At 53.3% G+C, this 14,091-nt stretch overlaps 1 protein-coding gene across 1 annotated transcript in view; it reads right to left on the bottom strand.

The window, feature by feature from the left end:
- The window catches only part of DLG5 (discs large MAGUK scaffold protein 5), a gene marked incomplete at its 5' end in the record, with an annotated part of 72,045 nt that overhangs the window by 34,478 nt on the left and 23,476 nt on the right, over nucleotides 1–14,091 (bottom strand). Inside the window, 2 exons of the mRNA XM_081105191.1 lie at nucleotides 2,377–2,689; nucleotides 3,835–4,094. Coding sequence (XP_080961317.1) covers nucleotides 2,377–2,689; nucleotides 3,835–4,094 — 573 coding nt within the window. The remainder of the gene's footprint in view (nucleotides 1–2,376; nucleotides 2,690–3,834; nucleotides 4,095–14,091) is intronic.

Here is a 14,091-nt window from a genome sequence, read left to right as displayed (position 1 = left end):
CCTGATTACACCAGTGAGGACCCTCAGGGTCCAGGAAGTGACTGCTCCCCGAGGTCCACCTGGGGGGGCTGGGCCCACATCCCAGGTCTCCAAGATTCTTGCCCCTGGGCTTCTTCCTCCACACCACGCAGGTCTCCCTCTGCAAAAGCACCACCCATGATCTCCTATGGCCCCCGGGGTGGCCTTGGGGCAACAGGCTAAGGAGGGGATGGGCTGGCTTTCACAGGACACTCACCCCCCTAGACCCAAGGCCAAGGAGAAAGGCCTAAGGGCAGAGCCCACACAGGCGGTCCCATCAGGCCCCGCAGAGATTAAGAGTCTCCCAGCCACACCTTAGAGCCAAAATGGCCCACGCGGGGGAGTGGGGACGTGGTCCTGGCGAAGCCACACAAAGCAGAGGAGGACTGAGCGTGTCAGCTCTGGAGCCTGCCCCGGTGGCAGTGGGGGCGGGGGCTCTCCTGCCCGCTGGCTGGATCGGTGCCTAGAAAAGATTCCTGCCTCAGCTGACAGGCAGACTTGACACCCAGCCAATGCCCCCTGCGAAGCCGGAGCCGGCTCCCGGCTGGAGGGCACGCCTGAGTGCGGCAGTGGGGGCCGGGCTGCCACCAGATGCTAGCACTCGGAAGTCGGTGGTTCTTCATATTTCGCGGTGCTTTCCACATTCCTAAAAGGGCATGGTTAACCTCCTAGCTTCAAAATCCCCTCCGCGTGGGCCGGGTCCTCTCCCGGGCTCATCTCTTCTGTGCCTGATACATCGGCCTTGACTTTCTAGTGTAGGGACCGACTGGCTCCGTCATTTTCAAAGATTTCCTCTTCATCATTTTTTTTTCCTTATTTGATAACATTTCCCCAACCCTTAAGTTCTCAGAGGCCGGAGTGTGAAAACCACGAGTTGATACTTTTTCTAGGACAATTGCCATGTTCTAATACATTCTGTTTGCTTATTAGAAATTCCTGCATCACGGTCTTTTAAAAAATTCATCGAAGTAAACTCTCCTTTTCACAACGGCTTTCACCTTGACGGTCTGGAAAAGTCTCACTCCCTGGATATGGAATTGCCATTAGTTGGCCCATTTTTGCCTACAGAGCACTTTCCCAGGGTTCCTGACAGAGTAGCTAAAATCATCTTAATAACAAAGATTCAAATCATTCCTACTTTGTGCGGGCACTAATCTAAGTCTGTTTTCAATATTAAATCATGTGACCGCCACAGCCACGTGAGGTAGATGCTATCCACTATCATGTCCATTTTGCAGAGGAGGAAACTGAGGCCCCGAAATATATGAGGTCACATGACTGAGAAGGCCCACTCCAAGCACAGGGCCTGTGCCCCTGGCATCCACGGCCCCCCGCACTACCTGGGCATCAGGAGATGTCACTGTCCACAGAGGGCCTCACAGGGCCCTGGCCACTCCTCAGGCATCAGCCCGGCCTCGTGCTGGTCCAGGGGCTCCAGCTCCCACACCCCAATGCCCGCCATCCCCTGCCAATGCGCCCAACCTTTAACAACCTACACAGAAGAGTAGGACGGAGAGGCATTTCAATGGGGAAAAGTCTGCTATGGTCAAGTTCAGCAGGTCTAAACAGCCACACACTAACCGACAGGGTGGGAAGGGAACCTCAAATCAGGGAGCCGGCAGGACACATCTGCACTTGGGGTGAGGGGTGTCAGCGATGAGGCCGAGGGGCCAGGAGGAAGGAGGAGAAGGGTCCACACTGACCCATCCCTCAGGAGCCAGGCTAAGTGGCCTGACTCTAATGCTAGTGAGCCCCAGGCCCCCGACCCCAGAGGCCTGTCCCCCAGGAAGCAAGACTGTAGAAGGGCCTCTGGCACAGCCTCGCAGACCATCTTCCCAGCAGGAGCCGGCTGCCCCTAAAGAGCGACCCCTCAGATACTGGGAGGAAGAGCCCTGAGGGTACTCTTCTGACTCACTAGCCAAAGGTGCCTATGGCTTTGGAAGTTGGCCTTGGGAACTTTCTCTTGAATGAGCAAGTGTTTGGGATATCTGCTGACTTTCAGCACAAGACTGACCAACAGTGACTTAGCCAAGCGTCTGAGTGTGAGAGTGTCTGTGCATGGAGCACACGCGTGTCTGGGCGTGTCGCCTGACTTTCTTCCTACACTGTGAGCCGTGCAGGCTGAGACCGCGGCTGGACCTCCCCTTGCATCCCTGTGGCACAGCTTAGAGCGGCACTGAGCGCAGCGAGCGCAGCCGTCTCCTGCAGCGCCCACGACCCAGCCAGCACGCAGGCCTCAGCGGAGAGGCTCTGCACTCCGACGGGGGAGCAGGCTGCTCGCTGGACACCATGTGCGCGGCAGCCCTCCCTCCCTCGCCGCTCTGCCAGAGTCTGGGAGGCCAGTGCCCGGCCCCCTACCTGCCGCAGGGCCGCCATCTCCTCGCTGGCCGCCTTCTTCTCCGACGTGCTGCTTTTGAGCTTGGACTCGGCCAGCTCCACTTCGGTCTGCAGCTTGTCCAGCTCGGAGATGACCTGGTCGCGCTCGCTCATGATGAGCTTGTACTCGCTGTACACGGCGTCCCGCTCCTCCTTGTACTTCTCCGACTCCTTGGCGGTCTTCGCCTGCGCGGTCCTCAGCTCCGTCAGCTCCGACTGCAGCAGCTCCATCTCCCAGTGCAGGTCCTTGTTCTGGGCCGTGGCCTTGTTCAGCTCATGGTGGATCGCCTCGAACCTGGGGAGAAAGGCAGCCAGGACATGGGGGGTGGGGGGTGGAGACCTGCCCGGTCAGCTCTGCTGTGCTGGACAGTCAAGCATGAAGTTTCAAGTGAGGTCACCCTCCGCACCCCCAGGAGGGAAGTCACGGAGCAGCAGTGCTCGGGACCGGGGATTTTTCTCAGCCTTTACAAATATCAACAGTTGAACTGAGGACTTCATGCCCCTGCTCTACTAGAAACAGCAGCAGATGTCTGCCACGGTCCAGCTACATGATTATTTTTTTAATGCTGGAATCACAGCATATGAGAGATAGGTGGCCTCATCAGTCATTTAATCCACCTCACTTTACAAATACAGAAAATAAGGAAATGTAGTGGCTGGCCCAAAGGCACCAGGCTAGTGTGAGAGCACAGCTCAGCCCTTCCAAGCCAGGAGGTACCTTCCACGCAGGCAACCCTGCAAGTTAAGAGCCTGCGGATCCAGAGTAGCATTTCCAAAAGTGTGTTCCTTAGAACACCCATCCTGCATGGCGCGCCATTAAAAAGAAGAAGAAGAAAAAAGTATGTTCTTGGATGACTTATGTTCGGGAAACACTGCATTCTGTCCAGTGCTCAGTACCCGCGTGAACGCTCTGAGCAGTCGCGCGTTGCAGACACCTGAATCTGTGTGCAACCTGGCAATTCCAAAACCTTTTCATATCCAGAGAACACTTTTCCTAAGAAAGCGGTGAGCGCTCCAGGGAACTGGGATTCCGCAGAAATGTACTTCACAGAATACTGAGACCAGGGCTCACGTCCCTATGGATTAGATACCTTAACAAAAAAAGAAGGACATTCTGGAAGAAATGATGCCTAGGAAAACTAACTTTGCAATTTGGTAGGTAAGTGACTGACAGAAGGGAGAGGCTTGTGGGAGCCCTAGGAAACGGGACGGTCAGAACACCCCAAAGTTGTTCAAGAGAGGAAGAACTTCTCCCAGGACACACAGTGTCAGGAAAACGTTTCCCGGAAATGAGCACTTTTTGCTTGAAAAAGCACAACGGCTGTGCTGCTTTCACTCTCGGGAAGCCTCTGGGAGCCTCACAGACAACCACACGCCCCCAGTGGACAGTGCCCCCGAGCACAGAAGGTGCCGTTCTCCGCCCTCGGGGTCTCCTCCTACCTCCGCAGGGAGAGGGCGCACTGGTGCTGCAGCTGGATGGCCGTGTCCCTCTGCTGGGTCAGCATGTCCGTCTGCTTCAGCAGGCGCTGGTTCTCCTCCTCCAGCTGCTCCAGGCGGCTCAGGTCCGAGTTGTGGATGGCAACCTTCTCGCTGTACCTCTTCCGCAGGGCGTCGTAGTCCTTCTTGACCACCTCCAGCTTGTCCATGGCCGTGTCGTACAGCTTGCTGAGGATTTCCGATGACCCGTTGTGCTTCAACACCTGGGGCCAGAGAGTCACACTCATCACGGGGCTGGGGGCAGGAGGAAGGGCAGGCTGATAGGAGGAAGATTGCAGACTGCAATGCGGGACTTCGCAGAGCCTTCACTCTGGTGCTGAGCACTCTCACCTCCCGGCGCTGGGGGTAGAACTGCTGACCAGGGAGGAGGCCCCAGGCGTCTCAGGTGACTCCACAGCCCTGCAGTCACACTGGGTGACTCATTCGTTCCTACGCACTTGGTAGATGGTGTGCTGAAGGGAGCTACCCGGCAGGCCTAACTTCTCTCCTTAGAAAGGCTGCTTGCAGGTCCACCCGTGGCTGGTGCAGGGAACCTGGGTGGCAGAGTTCCCTACACTGATACAGAACTTTCCCCAAGTGACAAGGGGGACTCCCCGTGCCTGGAGCAGGTGAACAGTGTGGCTTAGGCTGAGCACCGGCTTTCTCTGGGAGTCTGAAGTCTCAGCACAGGCGAGGCAGCGGTGCCTCCGGGGCCAGCCCCCAGGAAAAACCCTGGGCCGGGAGCGGCTGGGGCTTCCCTAGCACCACTCCACACGCGCTGTCCCGACTCGGCGCGGGGCCCTGAGCGTGTCCTGGGACCTGCACTGGTTTCCTCTGGACTTCGCCCCACGAACCTCTGTCTTTGCTGAGTTTGTGTTGTGTCCTTCCGCTGAAATAAACATTAGCCGTGAGTAGGATTATATGCTGAGTCCTCCTAGACCAGGGGTGGGCAAACTGTTTGACTCGAGGGCCACAATGGGTTCTTAAACTGGACCGGAGGGCATGGATGGAGTGTTTGTGTGAACTAATATAAATTCAAAGTAAACATCATTACATAAAAGGGTACGGTCCTTTTTTTTTTTTTTTCAGTTTTATTCATTTCAAATGGGCCGGATCCAGCCCGCGGGACGTAGTTTGCCCACGGCTGTCCTAGACCCATGGCCGGCAAACCGCGGCTCGCGAGCCACATGCGGCTCTTCCACAAAATACCACGTAGGAATGCGCACGTACAGTGCGATTGAAACTTCGTGGCCCATGCGCAGAAGTCGGTATTTTGTGGAAGAGCCGATATTTTGTGGAAGAGCCACACTCAAGGGGCCAAAGAGCCGCATGTGGCTCGCAAGCCGTGGTTTGCCGAGCCATAGTTTGCCAACCACTGTCCTAGACAATCACCAAACCTGGGGACCACCAGGTCTGAGAACCCCCAACACCAGCACCTGACATGTTCTAGAATCTAGATGCTGGTGATGCCAGACACGACACATACAACTGCGGCTTGTGTCCCTCAAATCCTGAAGGAGGATATAAATGCACAGGTGGACAGACAGAGATGAGAAGACAGATAGAAAGGAAGAGAGATAGACCAAATAAAGTAACTTCCTAGCATAGTAAGAGCCATCAAGAAAATAACGAATAAAGTAGGCTAATGAGCAGGAGAGGCTTTGGGAGCAGGTGTGAGAGAGGCGAAGGCCTGAGGAGGTCAATCTAAGAAGGTGATGCAAACGAAGAGCAGCAGCCAGAGCTCGCCTGGCAGAGGGGAGAGCAGCACATGGGCCCTGCAGCAGGAACGCTCAGCATGTTCTAGGCACAGAGAGAAGGGCCGGAAAGAGCGAGGGCAGAGCGAGGGGAGCCAGCGCACAGGGAGCAGTGGGTTCAAAGGGATCCTGACGGCTGCGGCTTCAAGGCTCACAGCCAAAACGATGTCCTGAGGGAGAGGGGAGCCCTGGGAAGTTTTAAGCAAGAGAGCAATCACAGGTCCGCTCGGGGCACTGCTCTAGAGAAGCAAACAAGAAGATGACTCAGGAGGCCGTCAGGGGCCCGCAGGCCGCTGAGGTCAGGGGAGCTGCTAGCACTGGCACGTCACTCCACCTCCCGCTTTCGGTTTCCTTACTCCTCAAATGACAGGTCTGAACCAGAAAAGCCTGCTGAACCGTGCCAGCTCCAACAGTCCAGGCCCCGCCTGGTCCCTCCGCGTGGACCCCGGGTGATCAGAGCTCAGCGGCCGGAGAACCAGAACCTGGAGCTTCCGCACTCAGGCACGAGGGCCTCCTCTTACTGTGCTCCGCCTCATGTGCATCACAGTGGTGCGTTTTCTTACAAACTGAAGGCAGCACCCCTGCGGGCAGAGACACGGCTCCTGGTACTGCGGTGATCGGGAACAGGACCTGCGATATCTGATATCTCCGAGCTACCCTGGGCAGGGTCAGCCTCCATGAATACGATTCGCATGAAATGCCCAGGAAGGGTTCATGAGCGACCAGCACCACCCGAGGCAGGAACAGGAGCGTGTCCCTGGGACACTAAGCATTAGCTCTGGGACTGCAGACTCGACAGAGGAGGGGAACCTCAGGAAGCAGCTCATGGGGGCTTTTAGTCTTTTTCCTTTTTTAAAAAGGGAGGAACGCAGGGAGGGAGGGAGGGTTGGAGGGAGGGAGGGTTGGAGGGAGGGAGGGAGGGAATCTTACAAAGACACCAAAATCCAAAACTCCTCAGTAAGAGGTTCCCTGCCAGTTACAATCTCCACCGCTCTGCACGGGATGGCTTGCTGCTGCAGAAGGACCCACACGAGAAACAGCCGGGAAAACCACTCGCTAAAGCCCTTTCTTAAAACAACCAATGAGTCTCTTCCACACACACAGAAAGGCACAGCTAATAAAGGAACAACGTTCTAAGTACCCACCACTTAGCTCTACTCTCAACATCTCGTTGTCTGTGTCAAATTGGTTTTCAAATACAACATTACTGGTGTTGCCAAAGCCCCCAGTACACCCTGCTCATCCCATCGCCCTCTCCTCCCCCCGCAAGGAATCGCTCCCCTAAACTCGCTGCCGGCCATCTCCACGAGGGCACAGTGTTATCTCTGCTTCTCTAAGGGCATCGTGTGCCCTTCCTTTACTTAACATTGCCCCTGAGACTGAGTGGAGCGACGCAGGCAGCATCTCACCGTATGAAACCAGTCTCCCTTTTCCGTCTGATGAACATTCACACTGTCTCATTCATTTTGGGGGGGGGGGGGTTCTGTGGGGTTTGGGGCTGCCTGAACACTGTTGCACCATCTGCTCTCCCACACCTGAGGGGTCTCCCTCCAGCAGCAGAGCGGCCCCGATACCATGTCGTGACATGGACTTTTTCACACCGTATGGACAGTATCACATTGTCTACCAACGTAGGACCTACCAGCTGTGGGCAAAGTTCCGAGCGTCACCGTCCTCAACACACCCTCGCCAAGATGTCACACTTTCAGTTTTTCTTTTCGTTCTTAATTGTGATAAACTACACACAAAACTGTCTTAACCGTTTTCCACATTTTTAAGGGCACATGTCATGTCAGTGGTGTTATGTATAGTCACATTGTTGTGCAACCGGGTTCCAGAACTTTCCATCTTGCAAAACTGAAACTCCAGGCCCATGAAACAACTCCCCTCCCCCCCTCCCCACAGCCGGGAACCACCACTCCCCTCTCCGCTTCCATGAACCCGACGACTACAGGCACACCTCACGTCAACGCAATCATGCACTATCCGTCTTTCGGGGACTGGCTGATTCCATTCAGCATAATGGCCCCAGGGCTCATCCGTGCTGAAGTATGTGACAGGATCCCCTTCCTCTGGAAAGACAATATTCCACTGCATGTGTGTAGTGAGTGCGTTTTGTTTTTCATTCATCGACAAGGACTCCTGGGCTGCTTCCACCTCTTGGCTACTGTGAAGCAGTCAGATAGATGCTTTGAAGTATTGCCAATCTCATGGGCACACAAAAAAGATTTTTTTTTTTTAACTTGCATTCTGATGGCTAAAAAGACAGAGCAGCCTCCTTATGTTTACTGACTATACACATTTTCTCTACCTCTCTTCTTTTTTTTTTTTGGTAGAATTTATTTTTCGATTCCAGGTACTGATTCTTTCCTAGTTATATTTATTACAAATATCTTCTTCCAATATGTGGCTCTTAAATTTTCTTGTAGTACCTTCACTATACTAAACTTCCACATTTTAACACTGTAAAAACTATCAATCATTTCCATTATGGTTTGTGCTTTGGCAGTGTTTTTCGTGTTTTTCTTTAAATATATTTTATTGATTTCAGAGAAGAAGGGAGAGGGGGAGAGAGCAGGGAAACATCAATGATGAGAGAGAATCATTGATCGGCTGCCTCCTGCATGCCCACACTGGAGACTGAGCCTGCAACCCGGGAATGTGCCCTGGCTGGGAATTGAACCATGACCTCCTGGTTCATAGGTCAATGCTCAACAACTGAGCCACGTCGAGCAGTTTTATTTCAAAAGTTCTTTCCTTCCTACCTTGAGACCAGGAAGGTATTCTATTATTTTTATTAAAGCATTAATTTACTTTTTACATTTAAACCCTTGAACTACATGGAATATATTTTTGTGTATGGTTCGAGATGGAAATACAACATTCTTCTTTCCATGTGTCCCAGACAAATGAGAACTGGGCCCCTGAGTGCAGGACAAAGTGAGACACTTGAACCTGTCTGAGCGCAGGCAGTGACGGCTGGAGGACACTGGGGACATCGCCTGACACAGTGCCCATCACTGAGCGACGAGGAGGGCGCCCAGGGGATGTGCCCACACGTGCCCAGGACACACGGAGCCAGTGGCGAGCTCTCCTGATTTCCAGGTTAACCAGTGCCTTCTACTCACATCTGGACAGTCCAGCTTTCAGGACGGATTGCCCTGACTTGTGGGCAGGACTTGAGTGTTTCAATTAAAAATCATTTCCACAGGCCTGAGTGGCCCAGTGGTTGAGCACTGACCTAAGAACTCAGAGGTCACCAGTTCGATTCCCAGTCAGGGCACATGCCCGGGCTGCAGGCTCAACCCCTAGTAGGAGGCGCACAGGAGGCAGTCGATCGATGACTCCCTGTCATCAATGATGTTTCTATCTCTCCCTCCTTCTCTCTTCCTCTCTGACATCAATAAATATATATATATATATATATATATATATATATATATATATATATATATATTTAAGTCATTTTAAATTTTTTACTCTCTAAATATCCCCTAAGCCAGGTGAGAACCCCAATGTCTCCAAAGGAGTCAAGTGGTTTGCTGCAGAACAAAGGCACTGCTGCCATTCCCGGAGTTCCCACAAGGTGGCAGCCCTGCGCACACCAGGCAAATGCTCTCCAGCAGTCCCACTTTGCAAGCTTCATTAAAAACAAATTTCAAAGGCGGCCTTGAAATGATACAAACAAAGACACTGATCGGGCGTTAGCCAGCAGAGCCCACCCTACCTCCACAATAGAATTCGCGATCTACACCTCAGCTTGACCTTCATGGGGAAATAGTCCCCAAAATGCCTTAACCACGAGGAGCTTGGACCTCGCTGCATGGCAACCCAGTAAAGCACCAGGGCAGGTGAGTCATCAGATCCCAGTGAGACGGGATTGGTCACAGAAAATCCCAGAACAGACCCAGGGATCCCCTCTGAGGCTTGCCCCACCTGTGATAACATGGTGGGGTCCAGGACCTGGGGGGCCAGGGGAATCAGGTGGAAACTGCAGGAAAAGGCCTTGCCTGAGGGCTTGCCTCTTGTGAGCTGAGAACTACCTTCCCCAACGGCTCACCTCTAGCTCTCAGCCAGCCGGGAGTCATGCAGAATAACCCTGTCCCACAGAACAGCATCCACAGATTCTAAGAGTCTCCTGGGCCCCAAACACGTCTCAACTTTTCTCTAGAAGAGGCCTCAGGACATGCCTGTGCCAAGGTAATCGAACGCGTCTGAAGAAATTTGGGGAAAGCACAGCCAAAGTTAACTCCAGAGAATTCAAAAAACTATCCCATTAGTCTAGAATTTTTTCCGTTTTATCATTAGACTAGAGGCCCGATGCACGAAATTTGTGCAAGAGGCTTGGCCCTCACAGCTGCAGGGGCTTGCTTGGCCCTCGCAGCCCCGGCTTCGTCCAGAAGGTCGTTTGGCTGTCCAGTCTAATTAGCATATTACGCTTCTATTATTATAGATTATGTTCACAGTAAGAACTGCACATGAGCACGCATACACACACACACACACACACACACACGCACGCACACGCACGCACACACAACAATCCAATGCTCAGCTTCCCAGCCAAGGCTATACTGGAAGTCCAAATGAGGGAGAATTGAAACTGGGCCCAGAATTCTCAAACGAGAATGCAGTGAACGTCTCGTCTCGGGCAGGCAGCAGTCTAGAGAGGCCTGCCCTCCAGACGTGCGGAAGGGGCCTGGGAGGCGGGGACAGCAGTGTCACCAGGGAGGCACAGAGCCAGGGTCTGGGTCCATCCATGCGGCTGCAGCCGGAGCCTGAGCTGAGCGGCTTCCCACAGGACGGCCACACAACTGCCCTACCCTGGTCAGAAACGTGTTTTCTCTGGGGCTCTCTTTGAGGCTGTGAAACCCCTTTCCTGGGATATCTGGAAAAAGTTAACTTTCATGAATCACCAAAGAAGAAAGTATATTTAAAGGCAGGGGTCGGAGCCAGGAAGTGCAGAGAGAAGTCTCCTGAGGCCTTATACGTTTCCCAAGTAAATTGGCAGAACATACTGGTAAAGAACAGCAGTGCTCTGGACCCTGCAATTTTACCTCTAAGAATCAAATTTTATCACACATGCACAGGGAACGTAAGGACATATGTAAGTGTGTCACCCAAAAAGCATTTGTAATAGGGAAAAGCAGACAGCCATTCTCAACACATGCAGAGGGGGCTAATAAATTATTGACAACTAAACTGTATAATAGCTTGTTGGATGTTCCAAATTTACAGAAAATATAAGGAGACCTATATATTGTGTCCCCAGGGATGTGTGCCAGCGGTTCAGAGAGGTCGGTCAACGCCAGGGGGAGCCTGGGGTGGAGGGCACTGCACTGCTGTCTGAGGTTCTCTCCTTTTCTTACCAAAGCATATGCATTGCTGTGGTAAACAATGTAAAAATACCCTCTGCATTGCGCCCCCACCCAGGTTCAGCAATCTCAGCCCAGGAGCTATGGACACTTTTGACCCAAATGAGAATTCAAGTGGTGCATTCTGACTGAGAAGCCCTGGAGATGGCCTTGCCACGCTGCACACACGCACGCACGCGCACACACACACACACACACGCACACACACACACACACACACCACCTGTCTGCTCCTCTCAAGTGGGAGAGGGCCCAGGCCCCTGCCTGTGGCGCTGCACCCCCACCCCCACCCCCACCCAGGGCTGCCTCATTTCCTCGGAGATAAATCATGAAGAGGGCTGGGAGCCCCACAAATCCCTCAAGCAAACAAGCAAGTCAAACAGCACCATTTACCCCGCAAGGGCCTCTTCAAGTGAACAAGGCGTGGGAGGAACCAGGCAACAAAACCGGCCTTGTCCAGCAAGGGCAACCTTTGCCCCCAGGCCCGTGGGGAGGAAACCTGGGCCTCCCGTGTTCCCTGCTTCCTCCGCTGCTGACCTACCAGGGCCGGAGCTCTGCTCAGCCAGGCCCCTACCCTGGACCTGGTTCAGGTGAGAAGGCCCAGGCCGGGGGCAGCAGGTGGCCTGGCAGCTCGGAGATCCACTCCCAGCCGTGGCTCCTGTCCTGGTGGGGTCCTGGTGGCTCATGGTAAGGGCACCAGTCCCGCTGAACGGGACTGGGGAAACTCACTGACCACTCTAATAAACTACTCCTCCCAGGGTCACAGCTGTGGGAAAAGAAGGGAGAACAGGGATGGAGGAGGGGTGGGGGGAACCTTCCCTGCCATTTGTGGGAAGAGCAGGGAAGCAGGGGGGGGGGGGGGGCGGGCGCGCTCATCTCAGGCTGGCTGTCTGCACAGCCCTCAAAGGCCTGAGGGAAAACAGGGATCGGGAGGCAAGGACATTTTTGCCTCATGAGGGCTGATTTCTTTCTTTCTTTTTTTTTATGACAAGGTGATAACTGGAGTCTTTTTATTTTGAGATATAATTCACATACCATACAATTCCCCCCTTTAAGTGCCCAATTCAATGGTTTTGGGGACAGTCACAAAGTTGTGCAGCAACTACCACTAACCAATTCCAGAACATTTCATCACCCCAAAGGGAAACCGTCCCCTTAGCAGACACTCCATCCTCCCCTCCCTCAGCCTCTCTGTCCCCACAGATTTCCCTGTTCCGGACACTTCCTGTGAATGGACTCATATCATACATGGACTTGATCTGTGACTGGCCCTGTGCCTGACTCCCCACAGCAGTCATCCTGCCCCGCCTCACGCACGGGGTTTCTGCAGAGGACTCCTGTTGGGGTAAAACGGTTTGCCTCTGAACAACTGAAAATGCACCGTCTTAACCCTTTGCGATAGGAAGCTCCGTGGACACGCAGGGAAACTCAATGCACTCAGCCTGGCACTAACCATGGGCTGGCACCGCACTTTCTCCTTGTGCCTCCCTTCGTCCCTAAAGCAGTGCTCCCCCAGCACGGCCCACCCCGGTCCTGGTTCTGGAACTGTCAGAGGGACAGAAGGAAAGAGGCAGGCAGTGGAGTCTCGGGGCTGGGGGGGCGGCCAGCAGGGAAGGCTCCATCAGGGCTACCAACTCCCGGCCAGGACCAAGTCCCCTGATCAGAGGGCTCACGAAGACATGGGAGAAGCCCGAGTACATCGCCCCGGCCCCTCCCTGAGCCTGCACTGGGAACTCCACGGAAGACTTCAGCAAAGACCACGGAAAGGAAGTCAACCACAGAAGCCAGTTCGTCGACAGTTTAAATGGGGAAATCCCGAAAACAGCCCAGGAGCCCGTCAGCAAGGGGCCTGGTTGAAGCAATCACAGTGCGTCTCTGTGGCTCAGTGCTCTGCAGCCATGACAAACTGGGACGTGGGCTTTGTCCTGAAGCAGGACGGCGCTCACGCTATATATTCAGCAAGAAAAATGCCACAGCATAACGGACGCGTGGTTCCAGTTTGTAAACTAACCGGACAAGACACGAGGCTCTGTGCGCACATGAAAACCGCAAACTTCCCACTGGCAGTGTGCTCACCGTAGTTAGTTCTTGGGAGTCAGACAACGGGAGGAATTCTACCTTTTATTTTTAAAACGCCTGTATTGTTCGATTCTTTTATTAGTAAAATGCATATTAACTTTGCAATTAAAAAGGTAGTAAAAAAAGGAAAAGAAAGTCCTGCCCTTCCCCTTTCTGAACAATTTGACCTTTGGACCTGACAGCCATGAGTGAGGCGAGCAGGACCTGGAGCTACAGTCGGTGTGTGGCTCTTGTAGAGCCCCGAGTGGGCGTCGGAGCCGGCACAGGATGAGGAGGGACCTGCACAGGTGAGGCTGGGGAAGGGAATGCACAGAACATGGGAGCCCAAAAGGGTAAGAAGGGAACGAGTGGGAAGGGAGCTAGGGAGGAGACGGGATGAGGGTACACAGTGGGGCTGACCAAGTAACAGATTAAGAACAATAGGAACCAGCCGTGGCCGGTGATGCTAAATGATTAGCGTGTCGGCCTGCACACTGATGGGTCACAGGTTTGATTCAAGGGCACATACCTGACCAGGGTTGCAGGTTCGATCCCCAGCCCCAATCAGGGTACCTGCGGGAGGCAACTCACATTAATGTCTCTCTCCCATCGATGTTTCTCTCTCTCCTCTCTCTCTCTCTTTTACTCTCTCTAAAAATCAATAGAAAAAAATATCCTCAGGTGAGGATTAACAAAAAAATAAAACCAAAAAAAAAAAAAGCCCCACACAGTAACAGCAAGTTTCACACTGCTGTAAAAGTGAATTACAAAAAATGGGACGAGTAAAAGAATGAGCCCTGTGGTGTTGCAGTATTGGACTGGAACTGAAAGTGTTAGTGTGAACTCCTGTTTTCCACATATATGTTACCTATTGAAGATACAGACACATAAGGGATAGAGAGAGGTTTGAGTGTGGGGGTGCAGGGGTGTCCACAGACATTCCCTACTCTGTCCACTGAGAGGCCCTGGGAGCAGTGATACCCCAGTAGCTATGAATACACCCAGCATTCAGATCTTGCTGCTAAATATCATTC

This window comes from Myotis nattereri, assembly GCF_964212035.1.
Source record: "Myotis nattereri genome assembly, chromosome: 13".
Taxonomy (NCBI): Eukaryota; Metazoa; Chordata; class Mammalia; order Chiroptera; family Vespertilionidae; genus Myotis; species Myotis nattereri.
The sequence above is the reverse complement of the archived record's forward strand: the minus strand, read 5'-3'. Positions and strand labels throughout refer to the sequence as shown.